Genomic DNA, 25,934 nt, shown 5'->3' with positions numbered 1-25,934 from the left:
CGCTGCTTCATTTACTGTTGTTTGCAACAGATAATATTGCAATCATATTTGTAATGGATGTCTATTGTCCATCATTTTATATCCCTGTTTTATGAAGCCTTTAAAAAATCAATTTCCACGTATATACATTCCATCATCTGTAGGGGGCGCTATAACAAAGATGCCAACAGGAGCATCAGCATCATCACACCATACATTTGACATTGGAGAATTATAGAGTTAATAGCATTTGGCATGACAGAGGAGAGGAGAGGAGAGGAGGGAGAGAAACCCCCCCCCCCCCCCTCCTCCTATCGTGCTTGAATGCAGTCACATCCTATTTAGTATTCTATGCGCGCCGCTATCTATAGACCCCTGAGGGTTCACCTGCCCAAGTCTAGACGCACACTAATAGCCCACTTTCAACACAACAACCACGGCTCTGACTGCCTTCAACTCCACTGTCCACGCGGGTAAGGATACCGGGCAGGCGGGCAGAAAACACAGACTACACCCGGGTGAGTGAAGTAGTGTAATAAGAGGGGTGGGTGTTCAGGGAGTGGGTGTACAGGGTGGGGTGGGTGGGTTGACAGACGGGTCGGCCGGGGACGCTGTCTGTCTGTCTGTCTCCGCCACTGATCAGTGGCTCTGTGATCTAGTCTGTAGCCCTTTTGGGAAAAACCAAAAAACCGCTTTGCGCCCCCTCGATCAGCTCTGCGCTCCGTGTGTCTCGCCTGCTCGTCTCTCTTTCTGTGTGTGCTCTGTTGTGCGTGTGCGTGCGTGCGTGTGTCTCTCTCTCTCTGTGTCTCTGTGTGTGCACAGCACACATTCACATCACAATGAATGGCTGCCTGTAGCGAGGCGGAGGGAGAGAGAGAGTGAGAGAGGGAGAGAGAGAGAGAAGAGAACGCGTCCTCCATTGAAACACACACTCTCCTCTAGACGGAATACAGCGAGGGGTGAGTTGAGTTGCTGCCCGGGTTCACTTCAGTCTAGCGGGGTCACGGAGGACAAGCGTTCCGGGGGAGAGGAGCGGTCGTCTGGGTCTTCATCGGCGCGGCTGAGAGCCCCCCGGTGTGTGAAGCGGGTCGGTGGTGGTGGTTACCGGATTGAATCGGGAGGATCGGTGAATTTTTGGAGTGAGTGGAGGGGGGGGTGAGCTATTGTTTTTTTGGGAAGGTGTGCTGTGGGGGATGGGCTCGTAGGGACGGCACCAACAAAACTTTAACCACTTCGCTGACTCTTCACCGCCGTCATCGCCGCGGGCTGGCTTTTTCTCTCGGTGAGTGACTGCTGAGTTTTTACGCTCTTTCCCCCCTCTCTGCATTCCTGAACTTAAAAAAAAGAACATTAAAAAATCAAGGTGAACGTTTTTTTTTTTTGCGTTAAATATTTGATTTCCCTTTTTAACGCGGACGATCAATAAATGCCGGATTGGTTAATTGAGTTTGATGGATGCATATCATATGATATGATTGCGTGCTGTCCGTTAAACGGGTTAAGATGTGAGCCTCTCTCTCTATCCTCGCCATGCTGGATGGATCCATCCATCCGTCTGGCTCGCCCACAGTTGCAGAGCATTTGTGTCCCGGGATGACCTGTTGATGTCGGTGTGAGCGAGGAGGGATTACAGCCCACCACCGCTACCGCTGCTAGACTAGAGTATAGAGCCCCCTCTCCACATTGAAAGAACACTATAATAACACATTGTGAAATATGAATGTGCATTGTTATTATTCCGTGTAGATAGATAGATGTGTTTTGAGGGGGGAATGTGTTAAATAAATACATACATTGCTGTGATGGAAGAGAAGAGACATCAGGCGATGGAAGTGTTATTTGGGTACAGTGTGTGTCCCGTCTGTCCCGTGTTGGTGGCTGCTAGGGTACAGTGTGTTTTTGTCGGTGGCTGCTATGGTACAGTGTGTCTGTGTCTGTGGCTGGCTGCTAGGATACAGTGTGTCTGTGTTGGTGGCTGCTAGGGTACAGTGTGTCGGTGGCTGCTAGGGTACAGTGTGTCTGTGTTGGTGGCTGCTAGGGTACAGTGTGTCTGTGTTGGTGGCTGCTAGGGTACAGTGTGTCGGTGGCTGCTAGGGTACAGTGTGTCTGTGTTGGTGGCTGCTAGGGTACAGTGTGTCTGTGTTGGTGGCTGCTAGGGTACAGTGTGTCTGTGTTGGTGGCTGCTAGGGTACAGTGTGTCTGTGTTGGTGGCTGCTAGGGTACAGTGTGTCTGTGTTGGTGGCTGCTAGGGTACAGTGTGTGTCTTTGTCGGTGACTGCTAGGGTACAGTGTGTCTGTGTCGGTGGCTGCTAGGGTACAGTGTGTCTTTGTCGGTGGCTGCTAGGGTACAGTGTGTCTGTGTTGGTGGCTGCTAGGGTACAGTGTGTCTGTGTCGGTGGCTGCTAGGGTACAGTGTGTCTGTGTTGGTGGCTACTAGGGTACAGTGTGTGTCTGTGGCTCCTAGGGTACAGTGTGTGTCTGTGGCTACTAGGGTACAGTGTGTGTCTGTGGCTCCTAGGGTACAGTGTGTGTCTGCTAGGCTGGGGGAGGAGGAGGTAACTCAAGCTACCCGACCCGACATCACATCGCACTGGCACAGAGGGAGGAGGGGGGGGGGGGTGTGACTGTGAACTGCTGAATATTTTATTTGCTCGACTATTTTTGTGGCACATTTCGTGCCCTGGTGTCCCTGCAAAGACAGTGGAAATCCAGTGGCATGCATACAGTACAGTAGCTATCATTACCCCTAGCCCCCCCGCCCACCCCCTCTCCCCCGGCCCGTGCCAGTCCAGGACTTCCAAATCCTAGCGGGCATTAGGCTGGCACACAGCGGGGCACGGAGCTCTGTCTGCCCGCTCTGACGAGACTGTTCCTCCCGCTGCCTCCTCTCTCTCTCTCTCTCTGGAGGTGGCTACCGGCGAGACGTCGGCTCGGCTCTGTTATAGACTTCCATGTGAGATTAATTAATTAATGTATCATTAATATATTCCGTTTGAAGTTTTAGTTTTTAATCGTGCTCAAGGGAGGCTAAATTATAGCTACATAATATTTATTGGTCACTGTCTCGCTTCAATATGAAGTCGCGAAAATACTTAACTTGTTATGTTTATAAAGTTGTGGTTGTCCTTGGAGGAGGTGTGCATTTAATACTATTGATAAAATGTATAGGTTAGTACTTCACGAATGTCCCTTTTAGCCTTAGCTTTAGCCTGCTACTTGCTAACAGGCTACCTTTAACCTCCCTAAACCAGGAAATTGAATATCAGACAGTGATTAGACAGATATATATATACTTACATTAGATATAAATAAATAAATAAATAAAATATTTGCACAAATGTTCAAGATTTTTCATAAATAGCAGATCTACAAGCTCATAGTGCGGCACAAAGTGATGCGCTATGAGCTTGTATATCTGCTATTTTTGAATATCCAAAGTATAAAATATGGATAAAGTGGTTACACAGATATAAATATATATATATAATTTATTTATAGGAGACACTGATATACTATTGATTATGCTTAAATATTAAACAAACACCTGTTTCCACAAAGTGTTAGTTACGCCAAGTTAAAATTGAGTGTGTGGATTCGAATGAGATTACATTTCATAAACTGCCCTAGCTCTATAGGCTTCCAGGCAGACTACTAGAGAAGAACAAGATGTCACTGAAACGTTATCCACTCTGACACATAGGCTGGCATTGTTGTTTCATGTCAGAACATAATGGGGCACATGGGGACAAAAGGCTAAAGGTCAAGTGGGGGGAAATTAACTGCCTTTCTGTTGCCTGGAAGTTGTTTTGAACCCTGTGACCTTTATAGGAAATGGTAGTCCGTGTTTATGCTTGTGTGGTGTTTAGTGACATCCCAGTAGGAAATTTAAGTAGACTTTAAATCTCACTTTTGAGGTATTATTCATTTCACAGTCATCATGAGTGTCAACTTGAAACTCTCGCCTGTTGCCAGTTTTCATTTGACTGTGTACTCTGTGTTTACTTGAGGGAAGGTTTACTTGATTTTCTGTCTCTACACTGCTGGTAGTTAATGTATATGCATTCACAAGTGGGAGAGTTAGCGTTACAGTCACAGTCTTGCATTGTTTACCGCTGAGCAAGCCACTGCAGCAATTGCTGGGTTTTTCTGATTAAGGGCACCACAAGGGTAGCTGTTGAGAGAGCAGAGAACATTACTCATTCACTTTGAATGCCTCTCTCCCTCTATGGGGAGATTTGCACCAGCAACCTTTAAAGTTACCACTTCAACTGCTATGCTACTGCCACTCCCAGCTCACGCCATTAATTCTAAACCTTTTTGGAGAGCTATGATATATTTAGGCGAGGCATGATTATCCATGGCAGGGAGAATTATTATTGCTTAATTCTTTTTTACATTTTAGTTATGTAGTGCTAATATATGCAGATTAATGTTGGACTGAGTTCAACATGGTGAAACCTTATGAAATTGCCACCCTACCACTTGGCAGAAGCAGAATGAAGTTAATGACATTTATTGCAATTTATTTACTGTAAAATGAATTGTCACGGCACACTAGCTGCAAACGAACGACTTGGTTATACCAAAACATTTTATATTCGATTGAACCAGCTGAAAAGAGTAATGCAAACCTGGAACCTTGTTCATATGTTTTCTTAATCAAATTAAGTTCCTTTTATAGCCCCACAGTTTGATTATACTTCAATACATATTCAAATGCTCTGACATTCACTCATAACCTATTTCAGTACAACATTGGATATAAACACAAGACATGGACAATGCAAAGTGTAACTGCACCACAAATATGCAGTGTACCGACAGTGTATTTTCAGTATATCATACAATCCAGTTGGGGACTTTTAAGTTAATGTTTTGAATCGATCTGATGTGAATATATATCGGGTCAATACAACTGTGTGGAATGCGGAATGTTACAGGCTTTGCCACAGTTTAAAATTTTATGTGAAATTAAATTCAGTTATTGGTAATAAAATGTGTTGGAAATGAAATTCAAGTATATAGGCTTTACAGCTGTCTAACTGGAATTTGTCCAGCTCGGTGGCTTACATTAATCTGCAAATAACCATCATTAAATTAATGAGTTGTCATAAACTAAAGAAGCAAACTTTATTGATTTGAAATGAATGAAGATGGCTCAATGGGATTGTAGTATTCAAACCAAGTGTGGTTTCTGTGTTGGAGGAATATACTCGAATAATTCAGCAACTTTCCTAGTGTTTGTGTGGAAGGACTGTGAGCCCCAGGCTCTTTTTCAGGTTACAAAGTTGAGTTTAGGAGTATTTTTCTCATTCATTCAGCCTCCAGAGTCCTCACTCAGCACACCAGTCTAATTACTGTCATATTGTTTCCTATCTGTGTCCCCCCTTGGACTCCAGCCAGTCTAGGAAATTACCACTAGTTACCAGCCAAATGCTGCTAAATCTTTGTATGTAGTTGGCTGCTGTATTCGTCTGTCATCAGCTTTTTTGGCAGATAACCAAACATTGCTTGGTACTGTTATTCTGTTATATGAAAAAAACTGTGATGTACTAGCCACTGTAGCCGTTTGGACAACAAAGCTAGTTTTCCTTTGTGCATGTTGGACCACATAGAATAGAATGCAGTTTATATTTGCAACTGATTACAAACAAACATAAAAGACCGCATGCTGATGTGATGTGTTGATTCCAGAGGAGAGAAAGAAAAAAATGTAAAGCTTTCCTTTTATTTTCCCTTTGGCAAGTTTGACAGCTTCTCCCCTTTTGATCACAGTTTTTTTCTTCTTTTTTGGCGAATGGTGATGATGAAGACACAAAATAGGAGCGTTATATAAGCATTTAAAAACTAAATGAGATAGGAGAGAGAGAATACAGCATAGTAGGACAAAAGCCACAAAACTGCTTTTTAACAGTGAATTAGACCTAATGAAATGAGGTAGACACTAGAAAGGACCAAAGGAGGCTTATATAACTGCTGCTGGTGGCCCAAAAATCGTCTTTGATTTGGTACATAGATCATTCTTTAAAACTGTTAGTTAAATACTTAATTAATTAATCACACATTTCACTTGCCCTCTCTTATTGACCTCTCTCTCTTTCTCAAATTTCATTTATCTCCCTCGCCCTTCCCAGTTTCATAACAAACCTCTAAAATCACGCTTTCTGTTTGTCGCAGTACCGCACTCCTTTCATCCTTCTGTCCATTGACTCTTTGTCATCTCTATCCATCTCTCTCCCCTCTTCTTCTCCCGCCAACTCTCACTCCTTTTGCCTTTCATCTTCCTCCTTTCCTCTGCTCCCCCCGCCAACCTTGAAACCTGACTGTTCCGCCCTCATCCACCCTCGTCCACCCAGCCCTCCTTCACCTGCTAGTGCCACTGCTGACCCTAAGTCTTCCATCTTTCCTCCTCCACCCAACTCCCTTATCGTTTCACCCTTGCCTCCCAATGCATCCATACTTCCATCCAGCCTACTAGCCTCTACTGCAGGGTTCTTCAACAGGGGGTCCTCAGATTTACTACAGGGGGGTCGCCAAATCTTTGTGTAATAGGAACATTAGCTGATCTACAAGCTTGCATGTGATTTTGTAGATCAGCTATTTTTATTTTTTTTAACTGAAAATACACATTAACACAAACCTAACACAATGCTACACAATGATAGAGCTGTCTACAAAGCTTTATATCAAATCTGTTTAATCTTTAATCTACAATATAGTGGGGGTCCCTGCTTCATCGCTATCTCTCAGCTAAGGGGTCCTTGGCCTGAAGACCCCTGCCATAATGTCTGGCCCCCCTCCATTCTACCCTCCTTTTCTCCATCCGTCCATCATCACACCTCCCCTCTCCCCAATATTAACTCCATGCTCTCTTGTCTCCTCCCGTTGTGTGCAGATTGTTTGGCGCTGGGTGGAGCGTAATGGCTCAGACCCTGCAGATGGCGATCCCCAACTTTGGCAACAACGTCCTGGAATGTCTCAACGAGCAGCGGCTTCAAGGCCTCTACTGTGACGTGTCGGTGGTCGTCAAGGGCCACGCCTTCAAGGTATATCCAATATATACATATCGTTGCTGTCGTCGGGGCAGAAACCTCTCATCTCCATATTTAAACTTTTTCCCACCCGTAAATTGACGCCCTACTTGATCGTACTACAGCGTCACACAAAAGCATCAAAAGTTAGCATATCCGCAAGCTCGCCAGATCTGCTACTTTTGCTATTTTTCTTTATTTGAATCCTGAAGAATAACACGTTTTGGACATATGAGGTTTCCTCCCGACAGAGAAGATATGCCTTTTATTTATCCAAGGTTGTTGAGCACATATGCCCTATTTCTTCCCCCCCAGTGCTGTTTCTCTCTATCATATTAATGCAGTCATGTGCATTCATGGCCACTGAACGGTTGAACTGGTGGCGTTATGGGTTAAATGCCTTGTGAAAAGGTTAAAGCACTATATTCTGAGTGTTTGTTCAGTTGCTCTACAGCTCTTAACTAAAGAAAATCACTTACCCTACCTTTAATCACCTTACCTGCCAAGATTGTTTAGGTTTTATAGCTTTTTCTTTTTTAAACAAGAGAAAATAATACGTTTTGATCTGCAGCATAAGCATACTGTACTGTACATAATAAATGGTACCAGCCAACACCGATTCAATTCAGTGTTTATTTTGAATGTTATAAGAACCACCACTTAAACATACCGGTAATAATAATAATATTAATAATTTGGTCCCCTTGGGGTATGTTTTGTCACATATATTTGCACATACCACATACGTGAAATTTGTCCTCTGGATTTAACCCATCCTAATTTAGGAGCAGTGTGCGCTATTAGTACAGCCCTTGGGGAGCAGTAAGGGGTTTCAGAGACACATCGACAGATAGACATCTTAACCAGTGCTGCTACCCTTTAACACATTGAGTGCCAAAAACGGTCCGGACCGTTTTTCATAATCCAAACGAGGAGTGCCAAAAACAGTTATGACCGTTTTTGGCACGTTTTTTTTTTCTCAAATTTTTTTTTCTCCTTCACAGCACCAGGAGATATCATTTTTCGAAGATTTAGACTCCAATCCACTTCCTGGTTAACTTATGACTTCAGAAGCCTGTATCTCGGCTCCTGTGTACTTTTTCTTTACTATGTATTCTTGACTATTTTCTACTATTTTCAACTGGCTGCAACTATGGAACGGATTGCCTAATGTTTTTAATTTTTTCCCCCCGATTGTACAAGACCCCTGTGTGTGTAATGAGGGGATCACCGTGAGGACGGTGATCACTGAAAATATTTTGTGACTACTTGAAAAAAGATTGTTAAAAATCCAGGCACTGACTGTACCCTGTTTTTAAAAAAACCTGGCACTCAATGTGTTAAATGGAAAGGAAAAAAAAACTTTGCAATAATAAAATGAGATGTATTTGGTCATCATTCAATTATAGTACAACAAACTCTTCTTTATTAAAGTATTTTATGAAATGAGTAAGCACTGTTCCTCCTCTGCTCAATTAAGCCTGTAATTAGGCCCTGTCATGACCCAGTGAAGCTGAGGGGCATGTAAGACTAGATGTGCAGTCCAAAAGATGAAGTTGTTTAATCTTTTAGCCATTTAATCAAGCCCTCCACTCTTCCCCCCCCAGGCCCACCGTGCAGTACTAGCGGCCAGCAGCTCATATTTCCGGGACTTGTTCAATGCCGGAGGGAAGAGTTCGGTGGTGGAGCTGCCGCCGGCGGTGCAGCCACAGAGCTTCCAGCAGATCCTGGCCTTCTGCTACACGGGACGCCTCAGCATGAACGTGGGCGACCAGTTCCTGCTCATGTACACCGCCGGCTTCCTCCAGATCCAGCAGATCATGGAGAAAGGCACAGAGTTCTTCCTCAAGGTAAGTCTGCACGGCGATTTTGATTTTGATGCTCAAGCCTGATTAGGATTCCAGGATGGTGAGGTAATTTAGTTACTTTAGGGCCAGTTTAGGGAAGTTTCTTTGGATGCTCAAAGTGGATATGGCTTGTAAAATAGTGATGGAAGCCGCCGCCGAGCCGGGGAAGTTTGGAAAGCACCATCCGATGTAACAGTTGGGTTGAAATAGGTAGTTTACAGCAGTGGTTCTCAAACTTTTTCATGTCAAGGACCCCCTAATTGACACTTATTACCCCGCGGACCCCCATTTGAAAAGATAAGCCAGGGACCCCAATAAGAGAAGGTTTTTACGGCTCTCTAGCAGTGATTCTCAACCATTTTCATTTCAAGGACCCCCCAGTTTGACATGCATTAGGCTACGGACCCCCATCTAGTGGCATTTATACCTCTGGGACCCCAATTCACATTGTAAAACCAATGTCAATTTAACTCTGAGAGTGTACAAATGGAACCAAATGGACCCGTTAGGGTCCATTTGGTTCCATTTGTACACTCTCTGAGTTACAGACCCATAAGGGTCCATTTGGTTCCTGTCCATCATTTAGCTGGGGACCCCCTGGAACCCCCTCAAGTACCCCTGGGGGTCCCCGGACCCCACTTTGAGAACCAACGGTTTACAGCATTGGTTCTCAAAGTGAACCAGGGGTCCTCGAGGGAGTTCCAGGGGGGCCCCAGCTAAATGATGGATAGTTAGGAACCAAATGGACCCCTATGGGTCTGTAACTCTGAGAGCGTACAAATGGAACCATTTGTACACTCTCAGAGTTAAATTAACATTGATTTTACAATATAAATTGGGGTCCCAGAGATAGAAATGCCATAAAATGGGGGTCCGTAGCCTAATGCATGTCAAACTGGGGGTCCTTGAATTAAAATGGTCGAGAATTGACTGCTAGAGCTGTAAAAATCATCGCTTATGGGGGGGTCCCTGGCATATCTTTTCAAAAGGGGCTCCGCAGCTAATAAGTGCCAATTTGGGGGTCCTTGACATGAAAAAGTTTGAGAACCACTGGTTCACAGCACTGGGTGGAAGCGATGCATGGGTGGAAGGATGGATGGATGGATGGACGGACAGTCAGACCTATTTGGGGATTTAGTACAGGATGGAGAATGGAAAATATATTTTTGAAGCTGCATAATCAAGCATCAAAGTATGATTGAAGCGTTCTAGGATATTATACACGCATACATTCTTTGTAAGCGAGTTCACTTTATGACATGATTTACCATATCTCCAGGTTTCGTCTCCGAGCTGTGACTCCCAGGGGCTCCACACCGAGGAGACCCCTCCCTCCGAGCCCCAAAGCCCCGTCACTCAAACAGGAGGGGGCGGAGTCGGGGTGGTGGGCTCAGGTAGACCCACCTCCTGCCAGACGCCCCTCCCCCTGGTGTCCAAGGTGAAGACGGAAGCGACGGCGACCACTCCACAGACCCCACAGACTCCCCCACAGCCACAGCAGGTAATATGGTCTCTCAAGACGGACGATAATCCCACGATCTCTGAACGCTACATAGAGCAGCGGTTCTCAACCTGAGAAACGCTCAATGCGAGGCGTTGTGAGCTTGTAGATCTGCTATTTTCACAAATGTATCTGTGGAACCAAGTCAAAGAAAATTGAATGCTTCAACTTCTACAATTCCAAGTGCATGTCAGGGCGGGGGGTCCACGAGTTCAAATATTATTATTTTGGGGGGTCCCCAGTTCAAATATGATTATTTTGGGGGGTCACAGCCTGAAAAGGTTGAGAACCACTGACATAGAGTCTGTAACTCAGGGTTTCCGCAAGACAATTTTTGGACCTTGACCGACAGGATTATATTTTAAGGGCCAAGAAATAAATTAATCGGACATATTATAATTAACGTCACATGCGTGTTTGCAGACATGCTAATAATTACACCTTGTTTCGTTAGTGCTGCGCTTCTTTCCACTTTATCACAGATGCAATCTGTGATGAATCTACTAGCCCATGGGTTTTCAACTGGTGGTCCATGAAGGTATTGCATGTGGTCCCTGACCATGCAGTTAGTAATGTAGGAAAGTGAAGATTTGTATTATATTTTATTTTATCGACCACTAGTTGAGAAACAGTATGATGTATGATGACGCATCAATGTTTTTTTTATCTATAATTTTTATCCCACGATTTTGTAACCCACATTTTTTCACCCAGTGCCAATTGCCTATGTAATCCTGGGCACTACCTACCCTCTGCCAGCCTAGGGAGAGCCCAAGCTGAAGCTCATGCCTCCTTCAATGCATGAGGAGCAAGCAGGCCGCTTCTTATCACCCGACAGGGGGGAGTTTCCCTGGTTGGACATAGCGCGTGGAAGGAACACGTTATTCCAACCAGTTCCCTTCTCCTCCATCAGGCGCCCCGGCTGACCAGGGGGAGGCAGTATAGTGACCAGGATTACTACATGTTTTTGTGAGGGTATTAACTACCCTAGGAGACACGGGGAGAACATGCAAACTCCACACAGAGTAGGCCCTTTCACCAACCCCACCTAGGGTATGGGCGCCGATGACGTGGAGGAGTTGACGCATCAATGTTGACAGTTACTTGGAAGTCGGATGTCAAGAACTTCCACAGAAATGGGAGTTAGAATTTCAAGGGAAACTGTTTACTTGGTTCAGTCATTATTAGCAGGAAATGTGCCCATATCAATCGCATGTGCTTGCTCATACATATGTTGCAAGAAGAGAACAGAATAAGGGCAACCATGGGAAAGGAATGGATCAGTGGTTCTCAATCTTTTCTGAGCTCTGGACCACTAGCATATCTCAGTTAAATAATGACTGTTAAGGGGCTTGATTTAATTCACCTCGAATTAACAAATTAAAATTAAGGCCTTAACAGTCATTATTTAATTTCAAGCTTTTCCCCCCACACCACGCCCATATCCCCCCTCCCAACACAACAGTGGTCCCCAGGTTGATTCTCAGTCAGGGTGGTGGTCCCTGGTTCATAATCAGTTGGAAACCCATCTACTAGCCTACTCCATCATGCAGGTGTCGCTTGCCAAAAGAATAACTGAATAAAGTCGGGAGGGCGTGAGTGAACTGCTTGCGCGACTCTGTCGCACAGCATAAACAAATTAATATATGTTTTGGGCTTTACATCTCATTCAACCTTATTATGCAAAACCTACAGCAGCAGCTTTTGTTTTGTTTATGTTAATTATGTCATCATGAATGATGGCGCAAGGCAAGTTGATTGCTTGCCTGCAATGTATGTGTGTCACCAACGTTCTGCAACTTTCCCCACTTTATCTATTGTAGACAGACAACCTCTGTGCTTGCTTGTATATCCACGACCCATACGAGTTCGGGTCCCTCTTTTTATTATCGTCAATTGGGCCCGGCTTGGTTCAGATTATATTACCTCGGGTCTGTTATCATAACGCTCGAGCGAACCAGACCCGTACTCGGCGCTGATTAGGAGGATCTGTGTCTGGGTATTCGCTTTACTCCCATTGAATTTTCAGTGCTTCCATTGCAGATCTGTACCTGCCCAAGTGCAGAACTCATATGGGCAAGTGCTCCTTCAGTTAATTGGAACATGCTACCACACCTTAGATAGTGTTTCAGATTAGCACAGCTGTCTGTTTAGTTTATTTATCTATGCTGTTAATAAGATCTTAGTTTTATAGATAAAGAAAAAAGGTTGCACTGCTGCACATCAACAATGGGTTTTCTCAGTGGAGTGCTAGACCCAAAATCCAGTATACATATCAAAAATAGGAATTGAAAAAATCCCCAGAAGGTAGCATATCCTAAAGTTCAAATCAATGGAGGACAAAGTACTCACATTTACATTTTTTTTTATTGGCACACACCAATATATGAACGCTCACGCGTTTTGGCTTAGAGCCTTCATCAGAGAGTTTTGTAGTTCATAGAGTATAGATTTTAGAGTGGGCTTACGGATCAATGTCTGTTCTTTGTTGTTCCATATGTCTGTTTGTACGAGACCATTCAGACCAAGGACCACAATGGAAATAAGTCTCTGACTTTATTGTGTCTTCTTATCCTTGACGTGTTATTTCAGTGAATGCTTGCATTGTTACTTGTATTTCTCTTTTTTAGCATAAGCTCTCTAGAGACTATAGCAGGTAGGGCTGTCACCATCACAGAATCTTAGTTGACGATTAGTTGCGTACAAATTATTGCGTTTGACGATTTAATAGCGGGGGGGGTTTTCGTCATTGAACATTACAACATTTACATTTCTGATTTCCTTTTAAGCTTTGTAAAGAACAATTACAATGACCGGTACCAATAATCACAATAAATAATGTACTATGGGCAAAATAGGCCATACTTATATATTTTTAATTTATTTATTTATTGTGGAACTAGCCGATCTAAAAGCTCACAACTTGTCTCATCGTGATCATTTTGATCATCATTTTGAGTGCGTATAGATCTGCTATTTCTGCTATTTTTGAAAATGTCTTAAAATGGATGAAATATTTTCAACAGATACATTCATGCTGATGAATGGAAACGATTCTGACAATTATGCAAAAATAATTGCGATTATCTCAAATAATTACGATCAGGCAATTGTGCAATGATTTGTGATTACATTTTTGAGGCCCAATGCCCCGGTTCAGACCGAAGAGCGTCACGCCAAAAGACTAGCTTTGAGTTTCAATGCAATGTCTAGGTAAACGAGCGGTTCACGCTTTTCCTTATAGCGTCATGATGCTAGACAGCAAAACGCACGGCTTCAAACCTCCCAAAACGGCAGGTAGACTCACTCACACCACAGTCACAGCAGGTAGACTCATCCAGCAATGCAGAATGCATGTGCCTAATGGCTCAGTGTCTGTATAGATTTTTAAGGAATGTTGACATTACAGCTACAGCATAGATTCATTTATTTGCCCACTAATTGAACATGTTTCCAAAACACTATATATCCATTTTGGTTGGAGGGGAGTGCATTCGTCAATATTTCTGAAGTGTAATTATTGCACTTTAAAGTTCCATAATGTGTTATACCGGTAACCTTTTTAAGCCATAACACATACATTCTCAGGCGTTTCTGATTTTGACACAAAATGTAGATGTTACTTAATTTTATTATTATTACACGGCTTGGTTGAATGCTCGATTGTGATTGGTCAATCGCAGCATTCTGTGGTCTATTGTTTCTCGATGCCTTGAATAACAGACCGTTGCTATGGGCATAGTTCTGATCAATAGACTCAGCACCTGGATCATATTAATCCACAGAAAGTCTTGTCAATTCTGTTGCTATAGTAATCGGCTATTTCGCAACACCTATAGCAAATGCACAATCTAACAGACTATTTTCTTTAGTGGCAGCAAGTAAATCCTTTTTAAACCAATACAATCTTTTTGTCATATTTTGTGTCAAATTATTGATTTCTTTACTAAGTAGCTTTGTAATAAGCGGGTTAATGGAACAGAGAGGCGTTATTAAATGGGAAATACACTACTTCAAGATGGTGATTATTGTATCATCTTGTCATGGTTTACATTTCAACAACGACCACGTCGCTGTTCTTTATACCTTACTTAACAACCTGTACTATTAATCGTACATTTGTGCCTTTCAGGGCAGGAAATTCAGGGAGGCCACGAAGGCCATGGCCGTCGTTGCCCCTCAGTTTGGCCTTGTGCCCCTCAAAAAATGGCATGCCCTGAGGTCACAGTGGCCTTAATGCCCCAGCTGACTGTACCACTTTCTCCTCTGTCTTTTTCTTGCCAATATGTAGACACCAGTGTCTCTTTCTTGTCAATATGTAGACACCAGTGTCTCTTTCTTGTCAATATGTAGACACCAGTGTCTCTTTCTTATCATGTAGACAGTTGACACCAGTGTCTTTTGTTGAGATTCTGAATTATTAACTCCCCTGAGTCCCCTGAATCTTTAAACCAATCCAGTGACTTTGATTGGTGCAGGGCTGAGCATGGATCAGATTGTAAATACCATAATTTATTTATTTAACTGCAGATAGTCTACATTTAAAATCATCCGTAACCCTTAAATGCAATTAATTCTTTCAATGGACTAAAATCTTGTTTTATTTGATGGCCTTCCTGCCCTGGCATTTGGCCTTTGTGCCCTCAAAATAATGGACAACACCAAAGGCCAAGTGGCCTTGCCCCTAAAATACGAAGACGAAATTCCAGGCCTGGTGCCGTTATTGTAATGTTATAAACGGTGTAGAAGTAGAAGTCGGTTCAAATGATTTCACGCACATTTCAATGAAATGTGCTTCCATGTGGTTAAATAACCAGTATGTCTTGACCCTCCACAGCCGGAGGCCTCCCCGTACTCGGTGGTGTGCACGCCCATGGCCAAGCGGCTATGGGACGGAGGCAACCGCGGCGACACCGCCGGAGGGGGCGGGATGAGGAAGGCGGCGCGCTACTCCTCCATCGCTGCCGCCCAGGCCACCCAGCAGGACGTCACCTCCGGGCGGGGCTCGGCCGGCAGCGTCTCCAACAGCAACCACAACCACAACAACAACAACAACAACGGCGGGACGCCCGAGGGCACGAGCCCCGGCACGCTGAGCATGTACACCAGCGACTCGCCCATCAGTTACCACGACGACGAGGAGGAGGACGACCTGACGGACGACAGCGCCGAGGAGCAGTACAGACAGATCTGCAACATGTACACCATGTACAGCATGCTCAACGTAGGGGCTGCAGGTAAAAGCTTGTGGATTCAAGTTCTCAGTCGCTACGATTTCAGTCATTTGGATTCCATATGAAGCCAGCATGTTTTCTATGGTAGCATGCTGTGCAGAGAAAGTAGCCTATCTGCAAGTTGTCAATATTTCGCGGATGCATTGAGAGCTTGTAGATTATTTTGATTATTAGGTTAAGATTAGAGCATTAAACACATTACCCGCCAAAGACGCAGATCTGAGTTCTATTTGGTTCGTGCACTTGCCCGCCAAGATTATAAAATTATTATTTCTTTGAAAATTCCACAAGGGGCACCCTAACACAGCTTTGGAATGATCGATCGTCACTCAGAGAAGAAGTAGTCGGATGTGAGGTCATTCCAAAAAAAACAGGAAGCCATCCACCCTGACTATGGCATTTTTTGAAAAACACTCCTATCTCAGTTTCTTTTTTTTCGCATTGAAAACCACCCGTTTTCAACGGGCCATGGCCCCAAAATGGCTGCTCGCTGTTGGAATGTTATTTGGGTTGGGGAAGTGAATGGCCACCGCTTACCCCTTTCCCCCAACACCGCTGAAGTGCCCTTGAGCAAGACACTGAACCGCTCAAAGGGAGCTGCTCAGTGGCCAACACTATAAGACTGTGGTTGTACTGGGCAGTTCCCAGGTTTCAATGTTTGCGTGTCTGTGTGAAAGTGAAGCAGGGCGATGCTGAAAAAGAGCACTCATGCTCAGCCAACCTCCTCTGAGTAAATAAAGGTAAAAAAGAAAGACTGCCCTGTATTTGGCCACTTCTGTGGATCCTTGAAAAGTAATGAAAAAGTCATGAATTCATTTATTTTAAAAATAAGGCCTTGGAGGAAACAAAGTCTTATGCACACCTGATCGGCTCAGAGACAGGTGCGTAGGCGGGGATCAACGTATGAGAATAAAATAAAATGACCCGCACACCGTCTGCACTTGCACAATAGGAACACTTTTATTATTTAAGCAACGTCACATAGACCTTCTTCAGGCATCTGAAAAAATAAGGCCTTAAGCGGCCTAAACCCTACGTATATACCTGTACTTGGTTAGTTCAAAGCCCGAAACAATGTTATTTTTGCGAATGTATTATTTCTACACTAAATCTCTTCTCCGAAAATAGCTGATTTACAAGATCACAACGCCAGTCGCAACAGCACATCACGTTGCAACATGTTGTGAGCTTGTAGATCAGCTATTTTAGGCAAAGTGCCCCCCCAGAATAAGGATGCTAGGGTTCAAGTGTTTAAATAAAATTCTGAGTGGAATTAAAATGTTTTACTTGCCTAAACCTGCAGAAACCCTGTACATAGCACCAAGGGTATCCCTGCAGGATGCGTCCTACTGTGTTAATGTCAATCCTCTCTCTCTCTCTCTCTTCCCTTCCAGTGACGGGGGAGCGTGTGGAGTCCCTGCCGGACCTGGCAGCGGAGTCAGGTGGCGGCGGGGGTCGGGGCAGGGGCGGCCGCTCGCGGCAGGAGCTGGCATCGCTGCCCGCCGAGCTCATCAGCCAGATAGGCAACCGCTGCCACCCCAAGCTGTACGAGGAGGGAGACCCGGCCGAAAAGCTGGAGCTGGTGACGGGCACCTGCGTCTTCATCTCCCGCGCCCAGCTCATGAACTGCCACGTCAGCGCCGGCACGCGCCACAAAGTGCTGCTCAGACGCCTGCTGGCCGCCTTCTTCGACAGGTGAGGCGAGAGGATGAGGAGGGTATGGAGGGGGGGGGGGGGGGGTTGACTGAGTTTTGGATGGATGGTGCTGAACAGAGCCCAACCGATGGCAGATTTAATGGGTCCAACGCTGATCCCAATTTTGGAGAGACCACCGATTACCGATCCTTTTACTGATATGTTTTTCAAAAATGGCTGATCTACATGCTCACAACGCACCGCGATGTGAGCTCTGCTATTTTGCCATACTTCTGAAAACGTTTGAAAAATGTCGGCTATAATGGCATGCCCTAAATGCCAGATTGAAAATGGTTACAATCGGAACACATAGGCTGCATAATTGCCGATACTGAAAAGGTCAAATGATGGCCGTTATACTGGTCTGGTTCTAGTGCTGAATTGTGTAAGTCAGAGTTGGGGGGGTCAGTTAATTTCATATTGTGGTATTGGTACCAATTTGCTCAGTGGTGGTTAATGAAAAGGTGGGTAAACTATAACCTGCAGTCAGTGATCCTCATTGAGCAACTGTCGTGGCGTTCCGGAGCAGTCGATGTTTATGAAAGTGGAGTCAGAGACAGTTCTCGCCCTGATGAAGACTGGTCGAAACATGTTGGCAATTTTTATAGAATAACATTTCTTTTAATATTACTTCCTCTCCCGCTGCAATACACTTTTTAAGATTTTTTTATCTCCTGTGAGCGCCCGGTTGGTCTCTGTGGTTTTTATTTGGAGTCAGAGACACTTGAGTGTTAGAAGTTTATTGTATGAGTAGTACATCAGGCGCTGAGTGCAGTGGTCATGTAGTTCTCCCTTGAAAGAGAGATCAGACCATATTTATACAAATAGGGGAACCTTATGTTATAGCCACAAGCTGTAATTATCTTAATTGATGTCAGACGTACCAGGTCAAAATGAAGTGTTGCCGTCTCGTCTGGAGTGTACAATATTCATATTGTTGAACCATACTATAAGACCATGGATGAATAACACCCTCAAGTCACAAGACAGCCCCCCTTCCCTAACCCCACACAATGTCCCTCTTAAGGAGATGTAAAAGTGGACCAGTACATGCTAGTCAGCTGAACACACATACAGACATGCAAATTAATTCCATCCTCTTCTTCAACTATTTAACACAATGTATGGGGAATAGTGTGATCAGCTACTGTATGTCAAACCTGGTGCTGTATATGTGTATACACATTACTTTATATACCATTTATAGATCTACTAATAATAGTATTGTCATCCGATCCATCCGGTTATAAGATATTCAAGATTCAAGATATTTTTTTGTTATCTCATAGTGCACAAGTAATTACTGTATTTGGTTTCGGTTCCTTAACATTGTAGAAGCAATAACAATAGCAGCAGCAGCAATAATAACAAAGGAACAAAGGAAATCATTAAATAAACGAGTAGGGGTAAATGTAAGAATAGCTAAGTATGTACATTCATCCTAGCACACCTAAGAGGTGCTGTGTGCATGGTTTCTGAATACTGCATATACTGTGTGTGTGTGTGTGTGTGTGTGTGTGTGTGTGTGTGTGTGTGTGTGTGTGTGTGTGTGTGTGTGTGTGTGTGTGTGTGTGTGTGTGTGTGTGTGTGTGTGTGTGTGTGTGTGTGTGTGTGAGATAGTTAAATAAATGAAAACAAAATAATGAAAACAAAATAATGAAAACTAACATTTAAAAAACATTTCCGTTAACTGAAATGAATAAAAACGAGAATTAAAACAAATAAACTATAACTAACTGAAACTGTATTGTGTGTTTACAAACCTAACTATAACAAACTGAAATTATAGACAAAATACCCTTAGTTTATAACTAAGGTCAATATATATATAGTCAATTTATATGTCTGCACCACCGTTTTTATTACACAATTGCCTACACCTACTCTGGCCCTTTTCAATAATAAAAACTAGCAAATCCACTCTAGAACTCTAGAGACTAATTAAAACTAACTGAATTAGAAAAAAAAAAAAATCAAAACGAACTTAAACTAAAATGAAAAATCCAAAACTATTATAACCTTGGTGTGTGGTCAGACAAGCAACAGGCCTGTAGTATTAGTATCAATCATTTATAAACCTTATTGCCTGGGGCAAGTAGCTTTTTAGGAACCCACTGCCCCATAACCGCTTGCCAGAGTGAAAGGCATCAGAAGTCCATGGCTCAGGGTCTTTGATAATCCTCCTATACAGGCTATAGACTGTCCTGTATGTTTAAAACTGTATTATGTGCCGTGTTGTCTCTCTTTCTCAGGAGCACCCTGGCCAACAGCTGCGGAACAGGGATCCGCTCCTCCACCAACGACCCCAGTCGCAAACCCTTGGACAACAGAGTACTGCATGCAGTGAAGTGTGAGTCCCGCTGACACCAAGCCGTAGCCTAGAATTCTTCTTATTTACATCACACACAAGTGCAAATTAGTAGTTTAACCCCTTCAATCCAGGAACACATACTGTCTCATTTTCGATTTTTAGCTATAACCATTACTTTATACTTTGGGCTATTCAAAAATAGCAGATTTACTACAATTTTTACTACAATTTGTTTAGGAAAATCGTGAAACTTTGTGATTTTTTTTTTACTCAAATCTTTGCTTCTGGGGATTGTACTGTAAAAAAAAAAAACGTATGTTGCTATAATATCAGTGGTTCTCAAATTTGTTTCATGTCAAGGACCACCCTTTGTCCGTGGACCCCCATTTCAAAATATGTTGTTCCAGGGACCCCCTGAAGCAAAGATTTGAGTTAAAAATGTATATATACTGTATATTCAAAGATTTACAAAAACCTTCACGATTAAAAAAAAAAATGCAGATCTACAAGCTCATAGCTCGGTGCCACGCTATGAGCTTGTAGATCTGCTATTTTTGAATAGCCCTAAGAAATCAGAAAATGACACAGATGCGTTCCTAGTCTTAATGGTTTAATAGATGTGCACTTCAAGCTTCAAACAAAAGTGCTCAACAGCTCTCTCCTCTCTCTCTCTCTCTCTCTCTCTCTCTCTCTCTCCCCCCTCTCTAGTCTACTGCCAGAACTTTGCGCCCAGCTTCAAGGAGAGCGAGATGAACGCCATCGCGGCGGACATGTGCACGAACGCGCGGCGCGTCGTCCGCAAGAGCTGGATCCCCAAGCTGAAGCTGCTGATGGCCGAGGGCGACGCCTACTCCGCCTTCCTCGCCGACAGCGTCAAGATGGAGGCCGACGCCCTGGGGGCGGAGCACGCCTTCGACCCCGCCCACACCCTGGAGGCGGCAGCTGCGAACAACGAGGCGGCGGCGGGAGGGGGTGGAGCCACGCCACAGGACGGCCTCCAAGCGGCGGGAGGAGCAGGAGGAGGAGACGGCAGCACTTTGTTTTGAGTGAGTGAGGGGATGGACGGACAGGTGGATGGATGGAAGGAAGGACAGAGGTGAGGGAGGGAGGGAGGGTGGGGCGAGGGGGGAAAGAGAGAGCGTTGAGTGGCCTCATGTCCACATCGTTGGGTCATCACTCCTCCCCCATAACAATTATGTGTGTGGGGAACGTTTCCCCCCCTTTATTTCACTTACACTTTTTTTTCTTCCTTTTGCTTTCATTTACCTATTTTTTTATTCCGTTGTTCATCCATCCGTTTCTCTCTCTTATCTGAAAGAAATGGAGAGAGATGGATGGATAGAGAGGATGAGAGAAAAGGGGGGGGGGGGGGGGGGGGTGACAGTCATGATGATGATGTTGTCTCTCTCACCCTGCTCTCTCCTCTCGTTTTTCTTTTTTTTTTAAGACTTCCTTTGTCAAAGTTTATTTGTGTCTACATCGCTTGAGGCCCTTTTTCGTTTTCTATATCGAGTCACACACATTCCCTTGGGGATGGGGTGGGTGGGGGGGTAGGTTTGGGAGGGGGGGGGGCGGGTAGTAACATTTTGGGGAAAGCGGGTTTTTGACCCCCAAAAAAAAGTCCGATAACACTGTCGTTTTGATATTGAATGTATGCGTGCTGAAGCGTCTGGACCGCAGCGTGAGAGTCAACCAGACGTCAGATTGTATGGAGTGGGTTTTACCAAGACGCTGGAAGTCATTCAGTCAGCCCCGTTGAGGGAGCAGAGGGGGGGTCGAAGGGTTGGAATTATGTAATATTGATGTATAATAAATGATGTATATTTGCACGGTTTCTAAATCGCCACTCCCCTTTTTTTGTACCCCCCAAGCATCAGGGTGGCAACCAACTAGGTGACCCACCACTGTTCAGAGGCCCCGTTCCGTTTAGAAAAATCTGTTTTTGGATGGTAAAACTGGCCATTGGAGTGGATGTATCAGCCACTGTGATTTTAGATGTTGAAAATAGATTGTTCCCTGCCCTGCTGAGCACCTTTTTTTTCATTTATACGCCCCCCACCCCCCCAAAACACATTTGATTCTTTTCAACAAAAAAGTCAGTTTGTGTTCTTTGTATGCTTTCCCCCCCCTTGAGTTTGTTTTCTTGTGTGTTTGATTTGCCAAGGCGTCCGCGTGAGAGGGACTTTGTTACCAATGATTGTCAGAGGTAGCGAGAGATTGCGGATAAATGCACTGTTGTTATTACATGCGGTATGAGTACAATCGGATCACGTTTTGTATCAGAAAGAGAAGAGTGGGCGAGATAGGTTGTTGGAAATGAGGAAAACGAGAAGAAAAAACCTTGCTGAAATCCAATTGATATCCATCACCCTTTTTTTAATATATAATCTGAAGGAGTTACAAATTTCCAAATATGTTTCTGCCTGTTGGCATCAAAGTGTGTGTGTGTGTGTGCGTGTGTGTGTGTGTGTGCGTGCGGACAGTGACATTTAATGTTTTCGCTGCGCCCATGTGTGCATTTTTCTCCCTGAGAGTACATATTCTTTGCCATTATCCAGGAGAAGCAGCAGCACCCTCAAAAGGCTCTGCTCTTTGGATGTATGTATGCTTTGCTCTGGCATGGACAAAGGTGCTAATTCACCCGTTGGTGCAAGGCATGGATCACAGCAGTGTTTGTGTGCATCTGTGTGTATGGACAGCCTAATGGCTTGCGTGTATAAGTCATCGTCACGTGTGCTGCGGCAGAAAAAGAGAGAATGGGGAGAGCTAGGCCAGACGGTTTTATTGTTGTCACACACGCACGCTTGGCCAGGTTATTCATCCGTCGATGTATACACACAGTCAGGCACACACACGTAAGCAAGCAGTGGTGGAAAAAGTACTCATTTCTTTTACTTAAGTAAAAATCAATACTGCAATGTAGAAGTACTCTGTATAAGTAAAAGTCCGGAATTCAAAATTGACTTGAGTAAAAGTACAAAAGTATTGGTATCAAAATATGCTTAAAGTACCAAAGTAGAAGAACTCATTATGCAGAATGTCTCTTTTAAAGTTTTCAAAAAATATATATATATATATATATATATATATATATATATATATATATATATATATATATATATATATATATATATATATATATATATATATATATATATATATATCTTTTGAAAATAGCAGATCTACAAGCTCACAATGCGCGACGCATTGTGAGCTTGTAGATCGGCTATTTTCAAATGACCAAAATATATATATAGGGCTGAAATGGTTAACGTATGTTTTGTAATAATAATCAAAATCTACAAAGTAACTTGTAACTAAAGTTTTCAGATAATTGTAGTGGAGAGTAAAAGTACAATATTTACCTCTGAGATGTACTGGAGTAGAAGTAAAAGTACTGAAAATTGGAAATACTCCAGTAAAGTTAAAAACCTCAAAATTGTACTGTACTTAAGTACAGTACTTGAGTAAATGTACTTAGTTACTTTCCACCACTGCACGCAAGCAGACTCATGTGGAGCAAATGGGCTACATACACTACAGTAACCAGGCTGTGACACACTTTAGTTAGTGCTCAAGTCTATAGAAGGCATGGCCTTTTAGAGAGGGGACCAGAACATAGAAATTGATCTTGTATCAGTTATGGAGTGATTTTGTCTCACCTGTTCTGATGGCTGGAGTGAACATCCATCCCATGACACCACCGCCTTCCCACAATGCAGCTGAAAACACTGTGAACTATACCGAGTCGTTGCGAAGGGACTTTCTGTGTTTGTGTCGGATCTCAAGTGCTTACGTGTAGGTGGATGCTATGGGAAACCACAACGGATAAAGATAGAGAGAGAGATAGATGCGTGGAAAATATTTTGGTGCTGTCCCCATGTTACATACGACTAAACGGAGAGCTGCCGTCTTAATATATGACTGTTACAAACAGCCATGATGGGCATATGTTGTTTTGAAAAATGGCCAAAGTCCAGCTGAGAAACTTGAATACTGATGAGTCTGGAATTGTGTAATAGAATTGTCTTGTTTACGTCCAGCATGTGTGGGGGCTGTGATGAGAGGTTTACGCTTGATTTATGCTTTGTTGTATGATGGTGTCGCATGCTAGACATAACGGATCTACAAGCTCACAACACGTTGTGATCTGGTAGATCGGCTATTTTCAGCGTGCAACACTTATCGTGCGATGGAGCGTAAATTTGGCATAGACATCGACGATCATTTTAGTCATACATTTTGTGGCAAGATTAATAGCCTTTCAATGCCGAAAAAAGCACACACATTATGGTCTTAAAAACTACATTATTTACCGAAAGATATAAATATTATAATTGATGAGTAGAAATGTACCCTTTATTACACAGACACAAGAATGATACAAATATATATATGTGTATATATATATAATATGACACGCATAGAATTAAAAAACTAAATCCAATAAAGACAAAATGTAATTTGAGATAAACTCAAAGAAAACGCTAGCCATTTCCTGACTCTATCTATAGTCTTACTCCTGATCCATGAAGGTCTGATGAACCAAAAGAGCCCAGAGTAGCACTCCCCCCCCCCCCCCCCCCCGCCCTGGACTGCAAGTCTAGAGGCACAATAAAGTGGACATGGCTTCAGGAGTGCTTAGAGTCTGTGCTTATGTGTGTGTGTGTGTGCGTGCATGTTGGAGTTGGCCTGCTCAGCGTCACTGTAGGTTTATATTGATGCTTGGATTGCCAGATGCCTGTGTGTTTAGGACAGAATGTCACACACGCGTGTGTGTACACACACACACACACACACACACACACACACACACACACACACACACACACACACACAGGTGAGGGGTGGAAGTAAGTCATAATCCCCTCTCTGGATCTCTTAAGCTAAACACAGAAACAGCAGAGATGTGAAATTATCGTTGTAACTCTCCCCGGCAATTAACCAAAAGAGAAAGCCATCAAGATGTTTTCTAACCAATTATCTGTGTTGATTGAGCGTTTTTTGTTTGTTTCTTTGTTTTTGTTTTTTGACCAGTGTTATTAAAATTGTTGGCTTTATTGGGGCCATGCTTTCAAGAGAAGGCAAAATTGTTTACGTAAATGTTTTTTTCTATACACTTATATATATATTGAGGCTTTTTTGGGGGGGAATTTTATTAATAATATCAAAGGGTCAAAGAGTGCTGATCCCGAGGAAAGCACCGACAGTATAGGCACTAGACTAGAGCGTGGAAGAGTGGACTGTAGACAGGGGGGGTGGGGGTTAGTGGGTGGGCATGCTTTGTTTCTCTCCTTAGTTAACCCCCCCAACCCCCACCCGTCAGCTTATAGCTCAGTGGTTCTCATACTTTTTTTAATTTCATGGACCTAGAGTTATAGGTATCCATTTAGACAACCAACCATAGCCGGCGGGGACCCCTCTGGAATCCCCTCGAGGACCCCGGGGGTTGTCCCCGGACCCCACTTTGAGAACCGGCTGTCTTTAGCTGACCATGTGGTACGACGACGGTTCAATGGAGACACTTTGATTGGAGATCACTGAGGACAGAGAGAGAGGGAGAGAAGGACGCAGTGGAGAGGGGGGGAGAGCGAGAGAGAGAGAGATGGAGAGAAAGAGGCGAAGCAAGGAGGAGACATTTGCACATATTGTTGAATTGGTTTTTTTACACGTTGTTTAAAAACTGCCGCCTTAAAAGAGAAAAGAGCTTAGAGTCTGTGCCTGAGAGAGAGAGAGAGAGAGAGGACAGTTACAGTCTCCCCGGGGAGGAGGGAAGAACAAGCGAGAGCGAGGGAGGGAGGGGGGCGGAGGGGTGTGGACGGGACGCTTGGATGATTCGGTGTGAATGCATGCATGCGTACTGGTGTGTGTCTTTGCTTCGTTGCTGTGTGTGTGTGTGTGTGTGTGTGTGTGTCTGTGCAGGCATATATAAATGTGCACACATGTGTGCGTGTGGTATGTATAATGTGTCCGCCCCCCCCCCACCATCTTCCCTCCATTGCCATTTATGGAGTCATGCGTGTTAATGTTTGCTTCCTCACATGAAGAGCTTTTGATGGGAGCACAAGAGGGAGTGTGTGTGTGTGTGTGTGTGTGTGTGTTTGTCTGTGTGTGTGTTTAATGCGCATGTCTATGCCAGGCTGACTCTGCGTCTGGATGTATGTGCTGTATACGTGTGTGTGTGTGTGTCTGGCTCCAACGACGCGACTGCGCATGCCTGTCACTGTGTGTGGGTGTTTCAGTGTTCATCTCTGCACAGCTATGCTGTGTGTGTGTGTGTGTGTGTGTGTGTGTGCGCGCACGTGCGTGTATACGCGTGTGAGTGTGTGCATGCAA

General features: G+C 43.9%; 1 protein-coding gene across 5 annotated transcripts; it reads left to right on the top strand.

Annotated features, from left to right (window-relative positions):
• Positions 1–399: 399 nt before the first annotated feature.
• nacc1b (nucleus accumbens associated 1, BEN and BTB (POZ) domain containing b) lies at positions 400–20,682 on the top strand. Of its 5 annotated transcripts, none has more exons than XM_084045187.1 (8): positions 400–497; positions 6,875–7,025; positions 8,618–8,860; positions 10,137–10,358; positions 15,196–15,595; positions 16,987–17,287; positions 19,540–19,637; positions 20,307–20,682. In XM_084045187.1, exons 2-8 carry the CDS (start codon positions 6,900–6,902, stop codon positions 20,642–20,644), a joined length of 1,728 nt encoding a protein of 575 aa, XP_083901313.1. In that variant the 5' UTR covers positions 400–497; positions 6,875–6,899; the 3' UTR covers positions 20,645–20,682. The 5 variants fall into 5 exon arrangements, with proteins under 5 accessions (XP_083901313.1, XP_083901311.1, XP_083901309.1 ...); XM_084045185.1 differs by lacking the exon at positions 400–497 and adding an exon at positions 826–938; XM_084045183.1 differs by lacking the exon at positions 400–497 and adding an exon at positions 938–1,261.
• The last annotated feature ends 5,252 nt before the right edge of the window (positions 20,683–25,934 follow it).

Source organism: Gymnoscopelus microlampas (genome assembly GCF_963454915.1).
Source record: "Gymnoscopelus microlampas genome assembly, chromosome: 2".
NCBI lineage: Eukaryota > Metazoa > Chordata > Actinopteri > Myctophiformes > Myctophidae > Gymnoscopelus > Gymnoscopelus microlampas.
The sequence above is the reverse complement of the archived record's forward strand: the minus strand, read 5'-3'. Positions and strand labels throughout refer to the sequence as shown.